Below are 26,668 nucleotides of genomic sequence, written 5' to 3'. Positions count from 1 at the left end.
TTAGTATCTAAATAGGTACCTATAGATAGTATACAGAAATCTATCTTACGTAAATTACCATCAGGAAATGAAGATTGTATACCTAGTAGGTAATTAAACTATATTGTTGAAGTTTTTGTCAATTTCATAATCCATACTTTTTATTTTTGAAATTTTGTATAGATCACATCACCGCTTTACATCACTCATCAGGCGGGATAGTGGTCAAACGCTTGCCTATCGTGTATAAAAAAAAAGATATTTTGATACCCGAGAAAGGACATAGGATAGGTTTTATCCCGGAAATAATCCCACGGGAACGGGAACTATGCGGGTTTTTCTTTGACTACGCGGGCGATGCCGCGGGTGGAAAGCTAGTATGTAAAAAGATTACATTTACAACTTTGGAAAATCGACATACATAATATGTAAAATCTGATTACTACAATATTTTCAATTGAACAGTTATGTGTACATAAAATTATGTAGATCATAACAATGTCGCGAGTTGCGTAGGTATGTAGTATCTACGTCAAATACACGTTAGATAATGTTTACTTTAATTGTTAAGTACATAACGTAACGTTGGTAATTTCTTCCGGATCAACAATAAAAACAGTGTAAGTTACCTACTACCTATATTATTATACTATACTTTCCCTGTCATCTAACAGTTATGATTGTAAACAGAACAGACAGACAATTTTATTAATACGTTATTTAATATAGTGCCAAATGCCGTGTAAACATTTAAATAATTATATGTTTATTATTTATAAAGCGTATATTAGATTACCAATATATTTTATTGCTTAGCATAACACGATGTGTCCTAGAATACACTATTATAATTAATTTGAATACACTAAAAGTTATGGAAATGATACCTAATACCTTTTAAGCGAATTGAGTTTCAAGGTCACTTGCGCAAGCGCAGCCTTACTTTAACATTGTTATTTCATAAATTCATATTTTTAGTGAATAAAATATAATTAAGTATACAATAATACTTAAAATAATTTTCGTGATTATAAATGATGTTATGAAACCGCCTTTCAAATTTCGCCAAAATGATGACGAATTAGTATTTTAACAATAACTATACCTAAACCACTTCTTATTTACACTTTTATTCACTTGTAATTAGATGTAGACATTTTTTTCACTTACAATTTAAATAAAACATCATTTTTTTTATATTTTTATTCATTACTATCCAATACGACTTATTCGTGAGTAGGAATATTTAATACTTTTACAGCAATAATTCTGATCTATAAAAATACCTACCTACATAACCTCCAACGCATATGAATAAAAAGTAAAAACCCCAAGGCACGAAATATTTCGTACTTTCCTCATTATAGGTACCTTTTTTTTCCTTTCCAAATAAAAAAACAAGTAGGTAAACATTGTAAATTTCTCGTTAAACAAACAAATAAATAAAAGTATGATGCACATGCAATGTTTAGTATTCAAAAAGAATAAAGTTCGCAGCTCGTAACTTTGGTGAAAACAAAACAAAAAAAAAACAACACACAAGATATAATCAGACACTTTCTCTGCTTAAATTTTATATCCATTTCAAAGTGCTGAAATTTATGATTACTTAATTTCATCTTAATCTTATAATTGTATTTGAAAATCAAACAATAGCAAAACGTAATTTAATTATCGCACTTGGAATAGGACTCGTTGAATAAATTGAGTTTTTTATTTATTTGTGAATTGTGTACATATCTGAATTAAATTAAATTTAAAATTAATCTGGTTTTCATGGTTTCAGGTTTGGCATATTACCTAGCTAGCCTAGCAAACTGCCTTAATTCTAAGCGTAATGTGTTTATTATGATATTACATACTTTTTAGCTCCAGTCAAATCTCTATCACCAAGACTATCACCGAGACGTAGACCATAAGTCCTCTAAAAGGTCACAGTGCGCAGTGCAAGATTCAAACTAATCGCTTCGCTCGCGTTACTATACCAAAAGCTCTCGCATCCAATGTAGGTTAGAAAAGAAACTCGGTTGTACAATACCGAGGGAATCCGCTGGCGCCAGACACCGGTAGGAATAACATCGTGACGCAGCGGTTACACCAACCAATGGACAATAATGCTTTTATAATCGCATCAAAACATTTTAGAAACACAGTAGTAACTAGCGAACATGATGATTGTCTCAATTTGGCCGTAATGAGACAACTCGAATACGTAGAAAGTTCTGTATAAGCACTTATGAATAGTGCAGTTGTAGAAGTAGAAAATATTCGTATTGAAATAATTACGTAATATTGTTATGTTTATTTTAAATTGCAATTATTGTTTTTGGTTTGGCTCAGAAGTATTTTGGTCACTAAATATCGCTTTTTAACTACAACCTAGCTAATTAACAATACAATAAAAAATAACATACGAAAGGTACGATAAATAGGTGTCAGGTGATATAATTACAGAATTTTTTAATACAATGAACTGAATAAATATGGAAAATTAGAATAAGCAATTTACATAATATGTAGGTAAAAAAGCAAAATGAAACATTAATTACATTTTCTTAAAGAAGTTAACCGATAAATAACTCAGATACGTAATCCATACATTACGAGCCAGGACTTTCCAAAGGAATATAAGGTGGCATATTAAAGTAAGGATTATTTATACAGGATTTTCCTCAGTTAATGATGCAATGTTATTTCCTCGTGTACAGTGAGAGCCAAAGTACTTGTGATTATTGTTTACGACTCGCTTATATACGTGTGACGAAAGCTTAACATAAGCTTGTTGGAACTTTACGACACTTCTCAATAAGCGTATAAGGATAATAGTAAAACCTTTGGGCTCTAACAGTTTACGGACAACATTTTGCAGAATTTCCTTCTTAAAATAACATTGGTACCAAGGAGCGACACAGCGAAACAGAGAATTTTAGACAGGCTTATTATATTTTGGTTTCGATGTTCCCTTTGCTTCCTTTTCTCAGATTGCCAAAAATAGATATCCAAGAAGAAACCATTACTAGTTAGTCCAGTATAGTATCTTTTCATGTGTTTGATTAAAAAATACTATTTGATCAAAATTAATATTTGATGAAAATCCGTTAGTCATTTCTATCTTCCACCTTGCCTTGAGCTTACCTTGAGTGGCATCTCTACAATTTTTCCCCTCACTTCATATCCAAGTGTCGATTGGAGCATGCACAATTGCACAGTTGCGCAACGTCCGCGTTTATCACCGCCGAGTTACATCAAATCAATCTATATTACCTCAACTTTCTTCCGATGCATGTAGTTTACTTTCAATTTGGCGAACGCTCCGCGGACTGTAACTGCGGAAATCGTGTAATATGACCGTCTTTGAACGAAAGTTTGTACGTTACGTGATTGATGGACAATTGGATTATTTTTGGTTAAGGCCAAGATTATAAGCCGATTAGAACAGTACAGCTCTAGCAACTCTGCAAGCGTCTTTTGTATTTGAGGGAAAGTTGTATTGTTTACGTGGTTGACAGACAGTTGAAATAATTCTGGTTAAAGAATAAGATTATAATTTGACTGGAACAGAAGGGTATTTTAACAAGCGTTTTATGCCTATTTCATTTTCATAGCAAATCTGTCATTAATTTTTCACGCTTTTACCACCGGGGTAATCATTTTCTTTGCGAATTGATTTACTTGAAATAGTTGGTTTGGCAGTAAATAATAAATTATAGCTAAATAACATCTGGCGATGGAAGATAGAATAATAGGCAAAAAGTTGTTAAAATCAATTTGTTTTATCTGCTCGACGTTTATCTATCAATTATATCGCTGATTAGTCACGTTAGGTTATGCACTGTTGATTTTGTAACACTTTTATTTATCGCATCTTAATTTTAAGTTTTGTTAGTTGCAACTATTCCATTTATTACAAGGGTATATAAAACTATTGTTGACCATAATCTGTCTACCATATCCAAAATTCCATCCCTACGAAAGATTTACGAAAGCTTTCATTGCAATAAATATTTTTGCACTATCCCATAATCTTCTTGCATTTCCTCTTCCGTCAGGTTGCCTGGTAGATATTACTGTTTAGCAATAACGCCGCTTTTTATGCCAATTATGCTTTTGTAATACTACTTCTGTTTGCATACTATTGTTTTCTCATATTTTATACAATAAAGAATTATATATAAAATAAATAAAAAAAGATTCAGAATAAAGAGAGAACTTATAACTTACAATAATATAGATTAACTAATTCTTATCACAAAACACTTTCGATTTCCAAGTACCGACATTAAATTGTGGCACTAGTTCGCAGCAAGACAGCTTTCTTAGTTACCACGTACAGGTACTTATAAGCACTAGGTAGATAACTTGCCTCTATCATTAAGTTAAGTTGTTTAAGCTTTCTGACACACTTAGATGGAGATATCACCGAACTTGGAAGATTTAATTAAAATTAACATAATATAGGGAGTTGAACTTTAACCGAATTGCTTTATGGGCTTTTGGGTTTTTATGAGAGGACGCTTTGTGAAAAATACGTGACAAGGATACAAATTACAAACACATAATTATAAACGATGGCTTGATAGCTTGATAGGATAAAACAATTGCGCTTACAACAGTTAATAACAAAAACTACTTATATAAAGATTGCAAAATAATTGGTTTAATCCGATGATTTCTTATTTCAAAGTAGATTTATTTCCATTCAAATTGTCGAATGTGATTCACCACGATGCATGCAATAGACTAGGCGTTCTATTGGAAGTAATTGGACTGAATGTCCAATTTCGACAACCGTGCACTTATCGTAACTTTGTAAGACGATAATTTATGATTATTATCCTGTGTGAAGTAACTCAATTCAATTTGAAACAGTAGACTAAGTAAACAACAGTTTAATAGCTTCACTTGAGCTGCTTAGACCAAGTACTAGGAATGTTTTATAGCATCTAACTCCTTTATTCTACCGAAATTACCGAATTACCGATTTCTTTGAACGATACTTTTTCGGTATAATTAGTATTATACCGAAAAAGTATCGTTCAAAGAAATCGGGTCACCGACATGTGCATATTTTAATGTTCCGGCCTTTATTGTTTACTGACCTCGCGTGTACCTTGAAAATCAGGTTCTTGGTGAGACATCATAATTGTTACCCCATATTCATATTGTCTTGACCTATTTCGGCTGGGTATGCCTTCAAGGTTGCTTTCGGAAACAAACTGCATAAATGTTGTGCTGTTGGTTATATTTCGCGATTGGGATTATTGCACTAAAACTACAGAGTAGGTAATCCGTTGCATGACATGATAGAAGATTTTTATAAGACATAAGGGAATCATTTTTGAAGGTGTTACCGTGACCTAAATACATGGTGGTCTTTACATGCATATTGCAAGTACTCTATAGATTTCACACAAAACGTCTTTAAAATTTCTGCATGAAATATTACAAACTAAGACCTTAGAAGTCTAAGTGACGTAATTGACGTATTGCTTTTGACCCTCAAATCAGAGCTTTTACTAGCGTCTCAATTTATTATATCGTCTCAACAGTCCATTTTTTTTCTTTGAGCATTTTGATTGACGTATTTTATCCAATCTCAATGACGAGATTGAAGGTAAACAACCCTGTGCACTGGACTCTGAACACTTTAGACAATAATAATGATAGTATTTATTACTAGCTTCCGCCCGCGACTCCGTCCGCGCGGATGTCGGTCTTTGCGTGGATGGTTTATTTCTCCATTTTGAGTAACTCGGACAATGACATCTTATAAATATCTATTGGACCCAAATACGGCTAGGTCTATAATAATACGCAACGTGTGTTCGCGGTACCTACTACAGAACAACGCCTATGGATAACTGAAAAATTGAGATTAATTTTTTTTCTACGTATTTTTCCAGGATAAAAAGTATCCTATTTTACGCCCAGGATAATAAGGTATAATTATACCAGTTTCATCGAAATCGAACCGGTAGTTTTCACGTGATGTCTTCACATACAGACAGACAGACAGACAGACAGACAGACAGACAGACAGACAAAAATTTTTTTAATCACATATTTGGGTTTGGTATCGATCCAGTAACACCCCCTGCTAGTTATTTTTTCAATATTTTCAATGTACAGAATTGACCCTTCTACAGATTTATTATATGTATAGATATGAAAGTTGAATTCTATATTATATCAATACGGAGCGGATCGTCTCGTAAGTAATTCGTTGTTTCAACACTCACGAACATTCTAGTAATCAAATTATTATATTTTGTTGTTAATTGTTGTGATTGTTGTTAATAACATGTTCGGCGAATGTGAAACTTCTTATTAACATTAATAACTCTTCCGACATCGACAATCGGGTCAAATACTTACAGATAGCTCAAAAAGGACAAAAAATGGACGTACACGCATGTAATATCAACTATCAATATCCCAAAACTTGTATAGCCACCTATAAATAAGTGATCTTTAACGTATTGCTACTAAACTGCGTTATATCTTTATTGTTATTATTTACATAACTATTTCGGAACATTATGTAGAGTTCACGCGTACAGCACGGTTAACTTCGCCGCTTATCATGTGATCATGACATATTAACGTATTTCGGTCATGGCGGCAAATTTCGAGTAGCACTAGACACTATGCAGTATGCTCTAGGAGATAGAAATAGAGAAAAATAGTATTTTCTATACTAATATTGTAAAGCTAAGGCTAGTTTGTTTGTTTAAGTTAATATCAGGAACATCTGGTTTGAGTAAAACTATTATTTGTGAAGACCATTAATTTATTAAGGAAGTAAAAGCAAAGCGAGCGGTTAATGACACAGTTGAGGTCTTCAAAAAAAGAGTGTATATGTTACTTAAAGACCAGCAAAGAACCTGAACCACCTCCTATATTACAATTGGTTATTAGCGGAAATCATCAATGAAAAATGTTGCAAAAATGGATTTTTTTTAAATTCCTTTTTGACGATAAACAAAGTTGAATGTGTCAGCTAGAACACAATAACAATTATCGTTTAATTACATTATACATATAATTATTAATTAAATTGGCATTTATTTCACGAGTGTAGTTATTTTAGTAAATAAATAAATAAATATAAATAAATATTACAGGACATTATTACACAAATCGACCTAGTCCCACAGTAAGCTCAATTAAGGCTTGTGTTGTGGGTACTAGGCGACGATAAATATAATATTTAATAAATACATATATATAGATAATAACACCCAGACCCAAGAACAAATAATTGAGTTCATCACACAAATATTTGCCCTGACCGGGGATCGAACCCGGGACCGTCGGCTCAGTAGGCAGTTAGTTTACCACTGCGCCAACCGCGTCGTCAAAGTAAATTGAATGTTGTGTATCTGACTCGAGTAACTGCATAACAAAAAATAAAAATTAGTGGCTTTATGTTATTAATAGCAAAACTGGATCCAAGCCGGTTTTGTAGATGTTGTTTATGTTTAAATATGTAACAATATTATGAAAGACATCACCATATTTTATACAACATTTTTACATTTGACATGATTTTAAATAAAAGGAGCCACTATGGAGTTTCTTGCCGGCTCTTCGTCATAGTTACTGTTTTCCGAATCAGTGGTAAATGTTTCCTCCCATAGTATGTTGTTCCCTAACATGTTAGTTTAAGAAGAATGTAGCCCAGATACAATGAATTTATATGGACGAAATAAAAAAAACAGGAATTGAAGAATAGGATAAAATACTCAATATCCCTAGTTTGATCAGTTTTGTAAAACAAAATTAAAAAAAAATACTCAGTAACAATTTTTTTAACAGGTTCTCCAGTCATTGACATATTCTTTGAAATATTGGAATCACAGAACAGTAAGAACATAATAGAAGTGCGATGTGGGCGTGGCCCACGTGTCACTAGTAAGGTAAGATCACCTAACTCGCTCTCAGTTGTGCGCAGAAAAATATTCGAGTCGGTTGTCAACTGTCAAACCTTATTTCCATATTTATTCATTATTAAGAGCGTGTTGTTCGGTATTAGAGTGGAAAAATGATAGCAGACGAAATAATATCAGCAATCGAGGCATTTCATACCATCGGTAAGTCTTATTTTAATTTATTTTAAATATATTTTATGTAACAACTTCGCTTGTCGTAATTTGTCAAAAATTTATAAAAATATTAAGTCAAAATGAACCTTAATCCATAAGAAATAAGTACTAATATAGATTGAACAGCAAACAAGACTTTCTGGAATATTATTGCAATAAACAAACGAATGTCGGATTAGTGATGCATGTGGCGCATTTCGACAGTATCGATACTTTAGAAAAGACAAACATTATAAATATTAAATTTTATTCTATTTTTCCTTAGCTTTCATTTGTCCTATTTATTTATAGATTTTCGAAAGAGCCTAATTTAAAAGAGAAATGGATAATAAATGCAACGTGACGAGTTAACTGGATGCCGAACAGCAATGAGCAGTCTAACAAAGGCCACCGATACATCAAACCTACGGCAGTTCCAAGATTTAAAATAATGCATATTTTCTGTTTGTTTTGTAAATATAGATTTATACTATTCTATTCCGTTTTTTATTTAAATATAATAATATGAAAAGACGTACTTAGTAGTAATAAACATACTCCAAAATGTGACACATTATCCTATACTCATATAATAGAAAGAAAAAAAAAATGCACAAAAATATATTTATTTGTGAATTATCGATAACAAGGCTGACATCCCTTAGAGCATAGCATCAGGTTAATGTCAAGTTAATGTCATTAATTTAGAGTGACACAAATTTCAACCTTATCTTTATGTGTTGAGGTTCAAAGTTATATGTATTGAAAACCAACGCCCTCTGTTGTGGAATAGCTGAATGTTTTCGAATTTGGAATTTCTGAGCAAAGAGAAACAAAACAGCTAATATACCTAGGGATGTTATACTAAAATAAACCGTAACTTGGTTCGTTAGGGTACATATTGAAATGCTGAATTTATAACCTAAGTCAGTTTTTACTCAAATTAAGCTGTCCAATCAAAGGCATAGTTTACTTGTAGTGTACTGTATAACTATCGGTTTAAATGTGTGGGTTTGGCGACACTGGTTTTCATACTAATTATGACATTATAGCACTTCTATTATGTTCTTACTGTTCTGTGATTGGAATGCTTTTGATAGAAAAAAACTTGAATAACACAAATAAAGAAGTAAAGATAAGCCAATATTTATAATAGATAAAAAGAAATTTCATAAAAACTATTATCACAAACAATTAGTAGAGCTTTGACCCGCACTGAAAATTAAACAATAAGTTTAACGAACCTGATTATTATTTGACCTGAATAAATTCAGATTAGAACAACAATTATTTGCTTATTGCTATGTGCAAAATTAATAAGCCGACTTGAAAAAAAAATAGGGAGTATAACTATTTAGTTGACGGTAAACTAAATCAAATATTAATCACCTTAATGTTTTGCCATATAAGTTAAAATAAATGAACTTTTATTATATTATTTATATACGTATATTTAATAGTAAACAGCTTTTCTTGAGTTTTTAAATAACTCAAGAAAGTCTGAATTGATTTTAATGAAGATTTATTTGTTTCACTGATAGGCAGTGCCCATCGCAGTTGAACAACAAAAAAACAATAATCAAACTAGGATATGTGAAAATAAGAAATTTTAATAATATAGTAGGAACATAATATACTTTATATCAAACTAGCTGTGCCCCGCGGTTTCACCCGCATTGCTGTGCTCCTGTTGGTCTTAGGTTGGTCTTACCTTCCTCTATAAAGTCATATTTTTGGGTAAAGGATAAAGAAATAAGGCTTTTGATTAGGAGACTTTGGATCAAAACTCAAAAGCTCTACAAATATGAAAAATGAGAAAATAACTGTCTGTCTTTATAAATGCAAAAGTAATTCTGTCAACTCGTATCTTTTCCATGCTTTAATCATTGAACTTAAAAAATATATTTTAAGACCTGAGTTAGGACATAGGATATTTTTGACAACAATAACAAAGCCGCCTTCATTCAAAACCTTGATTGCATATAATTCAATCTGAGACAATTGTAAATGTATATTAGGTTATTAAAAAAATAAGGTAAGTATGTATTACCACAGACTAATAATAATATACTACGTATACAAGTATTACATATTTAAAAGAAATTGGTACTCATTTAACTAATATTCACATTTAAACTGGTTAGATATATTTGCAACTAGCTGCTCTGCGCGGTTTCACCCCTGTGGCTCCACTCCTGTTGGTGGTAGCGTGATGATATATACCTTATAGCCTTCCTCGATAAATGAGCTATCTAACACCAAAAGAATTTTTCAAATCGGACCAGTAGTTCCAGAGATTAGCGCGTTCAAACAAACAAACAAACTCTTCAGCTTTATAATATTAGTATAGATTTCTAAAAAGGAATATAACAACTTCATTAGCACTAATGCATTGTTTTGTACAACCAAATAGTCTAATAAGAATTGGTGCATAACAAATTTGACAGTTACTAATTTAGGAATCACTAATTGGTTCCACCAAAACATCCTGTATTTTTACTGCATAATTCATTACATATCCACACGAAGCGTTCCAAGTTGTTGTTTACAACAAGCTACCAGTAAACCTGATGTTTACGATATGAAAATGTGATAATTAACAATATTCATTTGATTTTGACGAATCTTACAACATTTCGTGTGCATTTATTAAAAAACCTTACATTTCAATGTCATGTTATACAATTTAAATGCTATTGACCTTCTGATGGAACCTCGACACCGCTGGGATTGCTAACTATCATCTAAAACATTGAATATTTATCGAACATCGTAAGCGAAATAGCAAATACGCGTTTTATGCATGACGTATTATTATCAAACATCATTTACACGAGTATCGAAATTGCGACGTACTTTGTTGGAAAACAGCCAATTTAGAATATAAAAACTTGAATCAACTCACCCGATGTCAACTGCGAATTTCTCCTCACCGCGATTCTGCCCACAGAAATGAAACTTAGACGAATGCTAGTCATGATCTTGCGTTTTCAAATTCTACGTGCACGATTCACATCAGCCCGCGTTAAACAAGCCAAAACGAAACACGAATGTAATGGAAATGCTACAAGTTTGCCGTAATCCGTGGATACAATTTTTTATTGTATTTGTTTGTCAGTGAGAGGCTATTCTGTCATGACGCAACACTTTTAGTCAACATCAACACCGACACTAGTTAAATAAAACACAACTAAAATGCAAACACTTTTGCTGTACTTTCCTATTTTTTGCGCAAGTTTTGAAAATAAAATAAAATAAAAATCAAATTTTATTTTTTTGCTAGATGAGCGGCCATACTGATATTCACAGCTGATTTTGATGTGTGAAATTTTTCTTCAACCAGTACCACGTTGTTTCGGTACTGCGATTATTATGCCATCTAGAAGTTTATATTTGAACTAAATTACTGTTTTACCACACCGGGTGCATTTTTATTTAGAAACATTCTCTATCATACTGTGAAACCAACTGAAAACACTTTTTACCTAGAATAGTTTCATAATTTCATTACATAAAGCATAATTATTAGTTAGATTAAAAAATAAAGCTTTTCAATTATTTTTCTTTTTTTTATGAGAAGAAACTTTGTCCATATAAATTCAATTTTTAACAACGATGAACCAAAACCACAAAACCTTAATAAAACTTATTTAATTTATCGTTTTACTTTCCAGTATAATTAAATACCTACATAATTGTTTTGTTCTTATTCGTTTAAAATTTAAAATAGGAATTGTTAAATATTTTTATAAATTTTATGTTCAGGTAATTTAGAGTGTTCCGAACTAGTTAAAGAGAGTGATGAGATATTATAAAATTAATAAATAGACCTATTTAATTGCTAATACATTAAGCTACATAATAATTTCATTAAACAGCAGCTTGCCCTTGCAAAATGCAACATGAGATGAGTAAAAATAGCCCTCTGGTAACTTAACCAACGCAAACTTAGCACCCCATCATTGGAATTTTGGGTCGAAAATGACCTTGATCGACAGGTCTCCGTTAGGTCCTTTAAGGTCCCACAATTTTACGTTCCCTTTAGTTTTTTTTAAATAATTTTTTAAATATTGGGTATTAAAAAAATACACTTTAGCACCCCATCAATGGAATTTTTGGTCGAAAATGACCTTGATCGATAGGTCTCCGTTAGGTCCTTTAAGGTCCCACAATTTTTTCGTTAGGTCCCCTTTAGTTTTTTTATAAATTATTTTTTTTTTAATTTTGGGTTTAAAAAAATTACACTTTAGCACCTCATCCATAGCTAAATTGGCGAATTTTATCAAAATCGTATTTTTTATCGTTAGGTCCGTTAGGTCCATCATTGAATTTGTTAAATTATTTATTTTATTAAAATTATAAATTAAAACCTGCGCATGCGCCTTAGAGCATTAAGGCATGCGCACATCATACATAAACAGCGCGAAATTTAAATTGGTATCGTTTCATTTATTAAATAAATCAATTGTTCTGAGAGTGCTTATTTATTAAAATCCTACTTTTCAACCTTAGATCATTACCTACATGGATCACAGTACCTAATGGATGGAGTACGCTGGCAAATGTTCTAACTAAATTTTCTGCCGATTTTTGTGCGGAGAGGGTAACTCATTCTATGAAACCTTTATGAAACACAATCACACATTCACAGAAATAATTTGTGTCTTTACTTAGGTCTTTACAAACTCAAACTATTACAAAATTGACACACTAGCATATTTTTGCACACATTGCAACACAAAAAAAAATCTCTGTACAGACCGTAGACAGAGTAACTAATAGACCCAATGACGATACCTTTCTCACTTACACAAGAAAGAGAGCGAAAATACCGTAACAAATGCATAAGACAAAGACACAAATACCCAATTTTTTGTCCCTTTTAGTTTAATTAGGTTCATTGTGTTTTAATACGTATTACCTAAAATTAAAATTATTGCTTTGTAATAAATTTTATTTCAAACCCCATTTAGGAAAATCATAGGTAATATTTTCCATTCTGTTTCTGTAATTTTTACCAAATCTTTTAGTAAAGTGATTTTTTATCTGTGAAAAAGAGGACGTTATCTCATGCAGTCTGTGCAATCAGTTGTCCAAAATGGCCGAGACAGAAACTGATAATAACAGTATTGTTAGGCCTGAACGAAATAATAAGAATTTAACGCCAAGCAATGGCCCCCGTCGCGTTACTATTTACAAAACAGAGACAGGTTTTGGTTTTAATGTCCGCGGTCAAGTTTCTGAGGGTGGGCAGTTGAGGTCGATCAATGGTGAACTTTATGCTCCTTTGCAGCACGTCAGCGCTGTTCTCGAGCAGGGAGCAGCGGAACAAGCTGGGATACGAAAAGGAGATAGGATACTAGAAGTGTAAGTACCTTCCGATAAGATTTTCAATAGTTTTAGTCAGTATGGTAATTTTTTTAAGAGTTTACCACTTGTTTGCTTTGCTGTCGTCCTGCCGGGCGTAGCATGATACAGAATACAATAATAATATTATTATTATAAAAAGCAAATGCTGTCTAGACAAGTAATGAATCATAAACCAGTTTTTGTAGGCTGGTTTAGGAAGCATTCATATGTGTGAAACTTCTTCTAAAATGAATCCAATTATTATTCTTCAAACTATTTATTTAGAATTATTAATTTAATCGAAAGTTTGTGTGGCTAAACAATATTTGATTGACCACCTCCTGTCTATATTTTTTAAAGAGATAAACAAACCAAATACTGGTTGTTCAGGTTAAAAATTAATGTAATAAAACGCACAATTTATTTGGGCACTGTATGTTACATAAACTTGTTAATGTTATACAATTCTGTTACATGATTACCGGAATAGATCATGTTTTTTGCTTTATTGCAACTGTTTTTTTTTCTTTGTATTTATTTTAGACTTATTTACTATTTAATAGCTTACATAATATGTATGGTATAAAATTAATACTTATAAAAAACAATTGTTTAATTTTTATGTAATTTGTAACGGTTCTGACGATTTCTTATTTGATAATTGCATATAGACCTGTATTTAAATTTAAAGTTATATATCAAGTTTTAAAACAAACAATTGTTTTGAAAATTGGACATAACTGTAATTATTTACTTACATAAAGTAAAATAGAAAAACTCATAAATTAAATCTTCCAAAATATATAAAATATGTTTATAAATAAATATTATTGTAAAAAACTTATGTTCTTTTAAAAATATCAAGTCATGCCTACTTTTAAAGTAGTTTACAAAATATTACACATAATAATATTATGTTGATATCCAACACCTACATATTATACCATGACCTAAATGTTGTAATTCTATCCAATTCATTTGTATTATTTGTGTTTGATATATATTAAATCTTTTTAAAATAAGTCATTATCAGAATAGATTAAAATATTTGACTGGTGGAGCACAGATACCATGTACACACCAAGAGATGAGCAAAAAAATCTTTATTTCAATCTCAGTTTTTTTTTAAGATGCAGCACACATCTATACTATAATAGTTATTATAAAGCTGAAGAGTTTGTTTGTTTGAACGCGCTAATCTCGGAAACTACTGGTCTGATTTGAAAAATTCTTTCGGTGTTAGATAGCCCATTTATCAAGGAAGGTTATAGAAACCGCGCGGAGCAGCTAGTTAGTACATTTGCAGCTAGCACACGTTTAGTGCCTCTCATCCATTCCCATTCAGGAATAATGTTATTTTCTACTAGTGAAAGAATTTAAAGGCTACGTTACTGTTTGGGATTTCCTATTATAGACAAAAAATCATAACAGAAATTGAGTGTCGAAACTACAATTTCAAAATAATATTGCATAATAATAACTAGAACAAAACAATATACTTATCATCAATTCCCACAAAGAACGTGAAGTGAGACATATCTAGTTGTCTAGTAAATATTTAGAACTTATTGACCTTATGCACTTATATACGCATTGGATATTTAATCTAGCGCTATTAATGATCTAGTAACCTATTTAATTTGTTATCAGTGCTAGAAATTGTAGACTCGTGTTATGGACTGTGCATTTGCAAAACAATGCAAAGAGTTAAAATCAATACGTTACATTGTATAAATATGGATAGTTGAACATAAGGTAAATGGTAACATATTATGTATATTATTTGTTCTGTGATTTCACATGAACATATAAATTGTTAAATAATTATAGAAACACATTGAGTTGTAAATTTACCATAATATATATGTATTGTTGTGTAACCTTGTAATTAGCTTTGTATTAAACTATCTATTATCAAAATGAGCTGCTATAATATAGTTATACAAGGTATTAGATCTTATTAAATATGTAGGTCTGTAGTCTTTCCGCCCGCGGCTTCGCCCGCTTTATCTAAAATCTAATAGTCAAAAGTCATATACTAAAACCTTCCTCTCGAATCACTCTAGCTATTAAAAAAACCGCATCAAAAACCGTTGTTTTGAAGATTTAAGCATACAAAGAGGCATAGGGACAGAGAAAGCGACTTTGTTTTATACTATGTAGTGATTAATATCATTCTGAACATTTTTTTTAATAAATGGCTGTTTTTACTGACTTGATTTAATGTACTTATCAATTCAAAGTTCATTATCATTATTATGAGTATGTAGTTACAAAAAAATAACACTTTAAGGTAGAAGAATTATGATTAGTTATATTTGATTAATTCTCTGATATTCTGTCTGGTTTTTCACAGTCTATATGCACCAATTCTGCCTAGACAATAATATCAGTTTTATATCATTTGAGTTGACTCACAGCAAAATCATATTGGAATCTTATAAGAATGTTTTAGTTTCTATAACGGTTGCATTAACAGAAACATCCCTGATAATTACCAAGTAAATATATTGCAATAGTTTATAATTATTTCGTCATATTAACACATGTTTATCTTATGTCAATTTCGTTGTTCTTAATGATATTTTGTGTGAGTGGGTGAACGTCGTAATAAAGTTCACTCATTTGTTGAATTTGTTTTGTTTATATTTAATTGATTGTCGAGTCCTGTTGGAACGACCTGTGTGGATATAAAGGAATGTAGTGTGTTGAAAATTTGGTGTGCTTTTTGATTTTAATTAGTTTTCGTAGTTTTTTATACTAAATGTTGATATTTCTCATAGTTATTAGTGTCAGTGATCTAAGTGTGTGTGCATTCTAATCATGTGTTATTATTAATAATTAATAAATTGCGTAGTTTTAAATTGATTGTGTGGTAATGAATCAAGATGTCTCTCCAAAGAGGTGGGAGAGGCGATTTTCGTTACTGTTTCTATTATTGTGATAATACTGGCTTTGAAATATATGATCTGGAAGGGCCGGGGCAAACTGTAGCGTTAGTGAGGTGTGTATAACATACAATAATTTTATTAATAAAAATATATGATTTAAATCACTACATAGTATGCAGCAAAATTGCTTCCCATGTCTGACTGTATGTATGTAGGCTTTAAGACTATGCTACGTTTGATGAGGTTTTTTATAAAAAAAATATTTATATCCTTGTATATGTACTGTAGATAATTTGTGTGTGGTTGCATTTTGTTTGTTGATTAAATAGGCCATTATTATCTTTAACAAATATACAATAATAAGTAAGAATTGAGGAATAGCAACACAATGGAATATAAATTATTTTCGATCATGATCATAGACACTTACTACTACAGTTTGTCTGCTTATGAATATAGGTATGCTTTGTTTCATAAAAATTGTAAAGTATTTAAATATCATGAACCAGATGTATGATTGGCTGTAATTAGATGGGAATTAACAGATAGGACATGTGAATTGTACAGATTTCCTCACAGACAAGCTACTAATTGTAGGAGGCGAGACAATTTTGTGATACAGTGATTTTCTGAGTATTATATAAACTAAGAAAAATATACGAATGATCGTAATATAATAATATATAATATACAGTTTTGTTACTTAAAAAAGTAATAACGTGAATGTTATGAATTATGATATCATCTATAGATAGAGTTAAAATATAAATCCTGTGAACAAAAACAGCATTGTTGCTTGAAAAAAAATCTTGTTGAAGTGAAACTTCTTTATCGGGGTTGGAAAAAAATTTAGTGTAACATTTTTTCGTTACGCGTGACATTTTTCCGTTACGCGCCATCTTTTTCTTATCCCTACCACGCGTGATTCGACGTATTAAAGTTGCATAGTATAGTAAATTATTTTTTGAAAAATAAGGTCATAAAGAAGTTTCACTAATTACGTGTGTACAGTAGTACACGCACACATTTTTTTTCTTCAGGATCATTCTATCTACTCCATAGTTTTAAAATTCAGTCTTTAATGGTTTGGAGTTAAAATAGTAGTAGGAATGTTATTATAACAATGAATATTTGATTTGGTCTTGAACTGCCTATTACTTTTCTCAACATAAATTTTTCTTTCAAATTATTACACCTAAAGTCTAAACTATTCTTTTATACCAACTAAAATAGTATAAAGCATTAGAATATCGTACACAATAAATGTAATTATGACGCGGTTAGATAAACAGCTATAAATATCCCGCACACAATAGAATTGTGTTATCCATTTATTTAGAGCAGGATTACATAAGATAAGCTTAAGGTCGAAGGATGTGATTGTGGCATGTCCGGAATTCGATGTGCTTTATCTTTGTCTATTTTATAAAATATAATTTATCTATTTATATGACAGAGGACGTATTTTTGACGAATAATAATTTTATGAGTAATCTTATACTATGTAATTACAATATGTTTACATACAGTATTTTATTTTGGAAGTATATAAAAAGCAATCTTGATTAAAATTTTTATGTTAAGCCTTACAAGTATAAAAAATTAAATTTAATATCTTAAGCTTCCTACAAAGTGAATTTGAATGTAAGTCACTTATCAGAATTAGCCCAGTTTTAATATTTTTAATGAATAAAGAATTTTTCTTTACAGCAATGGCGTGAATGTAGAAGGTGCAACACACAAACAAGTTGTTGATCTCATCAAGTCCGGCGGCGACTGTTTGACGCTCACTGTCATTTCTGTTACACAAAAGGTATGAACTAATACTCCTTTGTATTGTAAATGCCACTATTATTACTGGTATTGTAATTATAAGACATTCAGTTATCAGTATAGGTATCTAGAATAATAAAGAAAAGAAAAATAAGTATCGTTGTCCAACATTTTTGCGCTCGTGGTCCTTCGAAACATAAACCTTTCATACATTCTTGCCCTCCACCATCAATACTTTAAAAAAGAGAGTTGTAATCAGCTGGAGGCTCTACTTTAGGTTTTAGAAATACATTTCCAGCAGTCTGTATCCAGCGGCTAAGCAGCTAAAAAATACAAAACCAATACCATACAATACCAGTACGAACGCTAGGTCTCAAATATGATATTGTCACCAGGAGGCCGAGCGTCTAGAGCCATGCGACGACGGCTCAGCGCCTATAGGCGTTATCGGCGGCGCTGCCAACTCACGCGCGACAGTTTACCAACGTTACGACTACACAGACAAGAGATCCTTGCCAGTGTCCATACCGGACTACAGGGTGGTAATGGAGCGCAATACGGGCAGGTCGTATGTGGCCTTCAATGTCCACATGGCAGGCAGGCATCTCTGTAGTCGCCGGTACAGGGAGTTCGCGGCGCTACATCAGATATTGAGGAAAGAGTTTCTTGGTAAGGATTGGGGGTGATGGTGATAGTCATTTAAATAATAAATGGTGTGGCGTGGTAACTGGTAAGTTATAAATCTTGATTTTGTAATGACTTGTAGGACAGAATAGAAGAGTCAATGAAATTCGAGTTAATATTCTAGTTTCCGGATAATATTTTGCAGTGCATCAAGTAAACATAGTTAGAATAGGTTGATATTTGTAGATTACTTATGTAGATATTTCCCATATTGCAGGTTTTAATTTCCCAAAACTGCCCGGGAAATGGCCATTCACACTCAGCGAACAACAGTTAGACGCGAGAAGAAGGGGCTTAGAACAGTATTTAGAAAAGGTAAACGATTGATAAATTCGATAGTCGATAAGCAGAAACACAGGTTGATTTTCTATAGCAAATGAAAATTTTTAGCTTTTATTTTGCGAATGAAATACAGAGCTCAATGAAAGCGGAATTCATTACAGTTTGACATTTATAGCCCTTTTCAAAATTCTGTTTAGCTTAGTGGTGCAACTGGTCATTAATATCCTTTATTTATTTGGAAGTGGATACTTTTACAACACCGTCTAAAACAACTTTCAGGTATGCGCAGTCCGCGTGATAGCAGAATCGGACGCTGTTCAAGAATTCCTCACGGATTCGGACGATTCCTCCAACCCTTCACCTGTAGACCTCAAGGTGTTATTACCAGATAAAGCTGTGGTCACAGTGTCCGTGCTAAAGTCGACTAATGCGGACGATGTGTATAGAGCCGTTTGTGAGAAGATTGGTCTATCCAGTAGTGTGCAAAAGTACTTCTATCTATTTGAAATCGTGGAATATAATTTTGGTGAGTTTCATTTTTATTGTGTTGTGGTCGGTTTAAGTTGATTTATGTGGATGGTGGGTACAGAGCCGTGTGTGCGAACATCAGTTTATCGAGTAGTGTAGAGAAGTACTTATTTGTTTGAAATCGGAGTGTTTCGGATTCGTTAAAACTTGGGCGTGTACACCGACGCATTCGTAGTAATTTAAAAACCGAAAATTTAAATAGTATGCTGTATTTTCATAAATTTTTAATATCTTATCTATGATAATTTAATATGCTCCAGTAAAGCATAAGAGAAATTATAGAAAAAAAAATATAATAAATAATTCTGGATGACCTGAATTATGTTATTGTCCTGATTATTATCAGACAACCATTCCGGGACTTGGTTGATCCTCAATTCAAATTTCAAATTTATTTATTATTACAATATACAATTAATATTCATGTAAAAGTACAATTAAATTATCTATAACATTAAAATGCAATTCCAGAACGCAAACTACAACCGAACGAGTGTCCCCACTCCCTGTACATACAGAACTACTCGACCGCGTCGTCGAGCTGCCTCGCGCTGCGCAAGTGGCTGTTCAACCCGCACATCGAGCTCTCCGTTATAGAGGAGGACCCCAAGGCAGCGGAGTTTATATTCTGGCAGGTAAAGTTTAATATTCATAGGAATTAATATGGAAATAGATACTGGGGTAAAAATGAGAATATTTTTTCGGGTAGTTCAATTTTTTTCAATTTGAGCTGTAGTCCCCATCCCAATTTATTTGAATGTATTTACTTTATTATGTTTGTGTTGATAAATTTTTAATTCCAAACGCCTTATTTGGGTAATATTTTTTTAATTATTTTATTTAACAATGAAAACGTGTATAGTATCTGGCTTCACCACTGTTTCCTACTTAATTGACATGTACACTCTCGCTCAGTATAAAGCTATGTGTACACTCTTGCTAAGCATAAAGCTACGTGTAGACTCTCGCCAAGTGGGCCGGTCGTGTTGCAGGCGGTGGAGGACGTGAACCGCGGCGTGTGCTCGGCGGGCGCGCGGCTGTACCAGCTGAAGGCGCTGCAGGACGTGCGGCGCGCGCGCGACTACCTCGCCCTCGCGCGCTCGCTGCCCGGCTACGGGCACGTCGCCTTCCCGCCCGCGCACGCGGCGCGCCAGCTGTCGCTGGGTATAGATAAACAATAAAAAAAAAATTGCTTTATAAATTTATATTTATAAATAAAATTATATTTATAAATAAATTTATATTTGAATTCCATAAAAGCAAAAATAATCAATTTCAACAAAAAAGGTCGTGTTCCATCGTCACAATATTGTATTCACTGAAAAGTGTTTCATATTGGTTGAGATGGTTGTTAATCATCTCAATAGATGGCGCGCGCTGTGTCCCTTAGACACATAAAACTGAAAGAATAGAATAAATTCGATTGCTCTGGCGGGTCACGAGTGGCTGAATTGGTCAGGCATCTGCCCCGGAATGGCGCGAAAGGATGCGGGTTCGAGTCCCGCCTCGTGATCGAATTTTTTCTATTCTTTATAAATTTATACAATTTTGTGAATTTCTATGTATACCTATTCTGCCCGCGTGACCTCAAACATCAGGTTGAACTACTGCCCCCCTAGTCAAGTGGTTTTCTTTTAGCGTAGCGTTCAATAGAATAGACTACGAATGTATGAGATTGACGTAAGCTGTAGATACGTTTGTCTACAGCTTACGTCAATTTCATACATTCGTAGTCTATTCTATTGAACGCTACGCTAACAGAAAGCCATTTGGCTAGGGGGGCTGGTTGAACTAGTGAACTAACCAGTTACATCTTAATTGAGTATTTGAATAAAAAAAATTATTGATTTTTTTCATGTATTTTAAAACTTTATTATTAATAATATTGATATTTAATGCAAAAAACTCAAAAAAAAATGTTTTTCAATTAATTATAAGCAATTAAAAATTGATGAAATTTAAATTAAAATCACGTGACTATAAACGCGCCATGACTGGTCACCATAGATGTGACGTCAAAATGTTTTAGTTGTATACGTTTTTGTATCAACTGCAATGTGTGAAAACTAACATTATGACGTCACACGCGTCCGGGTGACGCTTCGGGAGTTGTCGGTGTGTTTTCGGTACTGGACTTTCGGTCAAAGACTAATTTTTATTTTGAAATATCTTTTGAATTATTGCAAAAAAAAAATTAAAAAAAATAGTTTTGTTATAAAACTAATATATAATCTTTCCATTTAGCACAAAATAATTTTTTTATTCAAATACTCAATTGCAGGCTGGTCGGGGCTGCAGCTGGGCCCCTTGGAGGACGGCAGCGGCGGCGAGGAGGCGGTCTCGTGGCGCGAGGTGGTGTCGTGGCGCGCGGACGACGAGGCGGCGGCCGCGGCGCTGCTGCACCGCCGCGCCGCACGGGAGCGGCCGCGCGCGCTGCTGCTGCACACGCCTTATGTAATAGGGAATATGCATAAAATTTTAAATGGCCTAAAATATTTTTTTCTCGAATACTTATTATCGTAATATTATAATGAAAAGGATTTTTTTTTATTCACTTATTATTTAAACCCCTAAAATAATATTCAAAAAGTGCAAAATAAGGGAGCGAAATTCAAACTTCCAAAACGCGCCACCACAGCTCGAACGAAATGTGACGTCATCTGATACGACATTGTATTCATCACTCCATAGTAAACACTAAGGTGAACACCCACTGGACGTGTCATGTGACGTCACGCAAAGCGCGCGCACAATGGCGGCGTTTGAACTGCTTAAATTTTTAAAAAGTTTTGAATTTCATTTTTAAAAATATCTAGAGTATTTTGAAGCCCATTAATATTTTTTTCTACGTTATAAAATAGTAAACTATTAATTTAAGACAAAAAAGAAAAACATGAATATTCCCCATTATATCATACTAGCTTTCCACCCGCGGCATCGACGCGCAGTCAAAGAAAAACCCGCACATTTCCCGCTCCCGTGGGATTTCCGGGATAAAACCTATCCTATGTCCCAGGGTAAAAAGTAGCCTATGTCCTTTCTCGGGTATCAAAATATCTCTATACCAAATTTCATGCAAATTGGCTCAGTAGTTATGCGTGATTGAGTAACAGACAGACAGACAGATTTCGCATTTATAATATTAGTATGGATTGAAGCATCTGTTATAGCTCCCTGACCTGTTAAAGCACCTGTAAAAGCTCCCTGACCTGTTAAAGCACCTGTAAAAGCTCCCTGACCTGTTAAAGCACATGTAAAAGCTTTCTGACCTGTTAAAGCACCTGTAAAAGCTCCCTGACCTGTTAAAGCACATGTAAAAGCTTTCTAACCTGTTTAAGCACCTGTAAAAGCTCCCTGACCTGTTAAAGCACATGTAAAAGCTTTCTAACCTGTTTAAGCACCTGTAAAAGCTCCCAGACCAGTTAAAGCACCTGTTATAGCTCCCTGATCTGCTAAAGCACCTGAAAAAGCTCCCTGACTTGTTCAAGCATCTGTTACAGCTCCCTGACCTGATAAAATACCTGTTACAGCTTCCTAACCTGTTAAAACACCTGTAAAAGCTCCCTGACCTGTAAAATCACCTGTAAAAGCTCCACGACCTGTTAAAGCACCTGATACAGCTCCCTGAACTGTAAAAGCACCTGTTCCAGCTCCCTTACCCGATAAAATACCTGTTACAGCTCCCTGACCTGCTAAAGTTTCTGTAAAAGTGTAAAATAACCTATAAAAGCTCCCTGACCTGTTAAATTAACTATAAAAGCTCCCTGACCTGTAAAAGCACCTGTTATAGCTCCCTGACCTGTTAAAGCATCTTTCATGTCTTATGTTTGCATGTGCACTGTTTCATCAGTATTTTTCTGTTTTAAATACTTCCCCAATTTTCACTTTGCGTATTTTAATAGACAAAGAAATAATACCGTAATTATTACATTTTATTCCAGTATCAATTCCTATGCAATTGCATGGACAGAATAGCAGAAGAGGCGAAATGGGTCGACACGGGCGAATAAAACTCTCCACACTTGATAGACCATCTCACGTCTTGAATGTTTCAGTATTTATATATAATGTTTAATTGTCATTTATTTTATATATCGTTTTATAAGTATAATCGTAAAGTATTAAACTTTCACGGAAAACAATCATTCCTATTTAAGTGAATTGTTAAAAAAAATGTATGTATGTATGTACACGGTTGCAAATTGATGTTTTCGCTAGCTCACTATACAACTGTACACCACTCGTACTTATAATAGCTTTTTTATAAAATGATTTTTTTTTTTAATTTTTACGATAACGATATCGAAATATATAGTATAATGGTGAGTAATATACTTAACTTATTTATATGGATTTATTAATATTAAGTGTAAATGAAGTAGTCGTCACAAAGAAACAACGTGGTGCCAACAGTCACAAATACATATTATACTGCCACCTTTTCCATACTGAATACTGCTAAAATAGTAAACGAACAAAGCAGTTAGCGAATTTTTTTTAAAGTTTTACGAATTAATCGAAAAAAGAACGAAACATAACCTTTCTGTTGGTACTTTAGTATAATAAAAAGTTTAATGTTCAAGAAGGTAGAAGTAAAAAATAACTCACTGTCTATCCTTTTCTTATACATTACACGCGTGTCACTCTGTCCTTGTCTAAAGTTGAATTAAGAGCATGAGCACGCGACATTCGTCAGTCGACCGCCGACCGCCGGCGAGGTAACACGTCTCTATAGAGATTATACGTTTCGGAACTAGGGAAAGATCTCATCAAAATTGCTTGTTTATTAGTGTTAACTTTTAAATAAAAATATTTTAAATTAAACGTAGTGAATATTGTTATAACATAAATAGATGTGTCGTCTGCTTGTTATTGTTAACATTACATATCTCGTTAGTGTAATTAGCGAAATTTAAATTAAGTTGAAAACTTACTGTCATATAACGATATATGCGTCAATTAAATATCCACTATTTAGCTAAATTTTGTATCTTTATATATCCATCTTGAATCCTTGTTTAATTTTAATTATTAATTGTTTTATTGCTAAAAGCGCTAACAAATAGTTTGTCAAATGTGGTATTTCTGTCTTCATTAAATCTCTCTCTCTCTCTCATCAATTGAACATGAAAGAGATAGCATGATTATCAGATGTAAATTTATGTTATTCAGCTAATTTAAAGTATAACCGAACTTACTTCTTCTAACTTTTTCTTTAATAAAGATATTGATAAAACATTATTTAGTGACGACAGAACAACCACAAGTAGTAATTTAATCGACTCTAAGTGCAATCGTGGAAATGAACAGTCTCAAAATCTGTATAATACATAATATATTTAAAACAGACCAGGTTTTAATAGCAGTATTAAAATATGAAATACAAAAAAATTATCGGTGCCATAACGACATTGTACCACCTGTTACAAAACGCTTTCAGTCTGCTGTTTAAATTAATTTAACGGTTTTAAATCGTGGTTTTATTGCAATATAACGTAATTACTAATACGTTATACACGCTCCAAACTGTCAATAGGAGAGTCAGGTAATTGCTCGACTTTGTCATGATGAAATTATGTTATAGTTTGAGTCGTGATGAAATTATCCGTTTTATGCGTTACAGTGAAAGGGCTTGTAATCTGTCTTTTAAAATACAATATTGTTGGTGTATGACCTGTTTATCCTTCTCATATGTTATTGGATGAATGACAAAATTAATTTCATTATTGTCATAAATTATTATGACCATTTTTATTGTATTTAATTTGCTTCTTTGAGAATTAAAACCCTATTTTGACTAGCCAAGTGTGGGTTGATTGGAACAACAACTTGTCATACAACAATAGATTTTTTTAAACCTATGTCTTTAGGAACATAGAGTTTTAAGTCTATGGATCTAAGACAAGCAATTCTGTTCACGAAGTTTTCAGTTTTTTAACTAGTAGACAATAAACCGACGATTTAAAACCGTTAAAAAGATATAATATATTTGGCGTACAGTATTTATTAGTTCAAATAGCTTGTGATAGTTTATTTTACTTGTATTGTATATAAATATATTTATATCACGTTATTCGTTAGATTAGTATTGATGTAATATTATCATGACAGTTGTACTTAGTTTTATACGTTTTGGCTGCGATATCCAGGGCTCGGAACCGGTTTGAAAAGAGCGGTTAATTTAGATTATATACCGGTAAATATATCGTTCCTTCATTTACCGGTTAAACAAGTGAACTGTTTATAAGTAACCCAAATGATTAAGGTTACCGGTTACTTCTGCACAAACGGTTTTGACACCCAAATTAACCGGTTAATTCCTTTATTATTTTTGCCTCATTTTTAACGCTTGCCACAAGATATAGTGAATCTAATATCTATACATATAATAAATCTGTAGAAGGGTCAATTCTGTGCATTGAAAATATTGAAAAAATAAATACCAGGGGGTGTTACTGGATCGATACCAAACCCAAATATGTGATTAAAAAATTTTTTGTCTGTCTGTATGTTCAGGCATCACGTGAAAACTAACGGTTCGATTTCGATGAAACTTGGTATAATTATACCTTATTATCCTGGGCATAAAATAGGATACTTTTTATCCCGGAAAAATACGTAGAAAAAAATAAATCTTAATTTTTCCGCGCGGACGGAGTCGCGGGCGGAAGCCAGTATCTAATATATTCTATTCTAAAATATAGTCTGTAAGTATACATGTATGGATGTATGGATGTTTAGCACACATATAGAGGGTAACTTGGATTAACACATAGGATAGTTTTTATCCCGGAAATCCCACGGGAACGGGAACTATGCGGGTTTTCCTTTGCAAACGCGGGCGAAGCCGCGGGCGGAAATCTAGTTATCAAATTCAAATTTCAAATATAAACTAAAATTGCGAACTTGAGTGCGATTAAGAATTTTGTAACTAAATGACTTCGCAACGTCCAGGCCCGTCGAGCGAGGGTAGCGGGGGCCGAGGATCCTTATGTAACTTGGTTTTAACCGGTTAATTTTCACCACCAAAACCAATATTAATGAAAAACCGGTATTTCGCATAAACCGGTAAAAACCGGTAAAGTGCAACCTTTAACC

The 26,668-nt window shown here is 32.8% G+C and overlaps 2 protein-coding genes across 5 annotated transcripts in view; one reads left to right on the top strand and one right to left on the bottom strand.

The window, feature by feature from the left end:
- LOC123698475 (ATP-dependent Clp protease ATP-binding subunit clpX-like, mitochondrial) overlaps positions 1 to 11,423 on the bottom strand; it is a 30,172-nt gene extending 18,749 nt beyond the window's left edge. For all 4 annotated transcript variants that reach the window (XR_006752409.1, XM_045645117.1, XM_045645115.1 and 1 more), the window contains exon 1: positions 10,969 to 11,423. Coding sequence is in view for 3 of the 4 variants with exons in the window: in XM_045645117.1 (XP_045501073.1) it covers positions 10,969 to 11,041 (73 nt within the window). In the remaining variant the exon portion in view is untranslated. The remainder of the gene's footprint in view (positions 1 to 10,968) is intronic.
- A 1,738-nt stretch (positions 11,424 to 13,161) lies between these two features.
- LOC123698541 (sorting nexin-27) lies at positions 13,162 to 24,865 on the top strand. The gene is made up of 9 exons (XM_045645201.1): positions 13,162 to 13,430; positions 18,014 to 18,116; positions 18,472 to 18,745; positions 18,978 to 19,075; positions 19,322 to 19,568; positions 20,042 to 20,205; positions 20,563 to 20,734; positions 21,852 to 22,024; positions 23,512 to 24,865. Exons 1-9 carry the CDS (start codon positions 13,162 to 13,164, stop codon positions 23,578 to 23,580), a joined length of 1,569 nt encoding a protein of 522 aa, XP_045501157.1. The 3' UTR covers positions 23,581 to 24,865.
- The last annotated feature ends 1,803 nt before the right edge of the window (positions 24,866 to 26,668 follow it).

Source organism: Colias croceus, chromosome 16 (genome assembly GCF_905220415.1).
Source record: "Colias croceus chromosome 16, ilColCroc2.1".
In the NCBI taxonomy this organism is placed as follows: Eukaryota; Metazoa; Arthropoda; class Insecta; order Lepidoptera; family Pieridae; genus Colias; species Colias croceus.
This window is presented reverse-complemented; position numbering and strand designations above follow the sequence as displayed.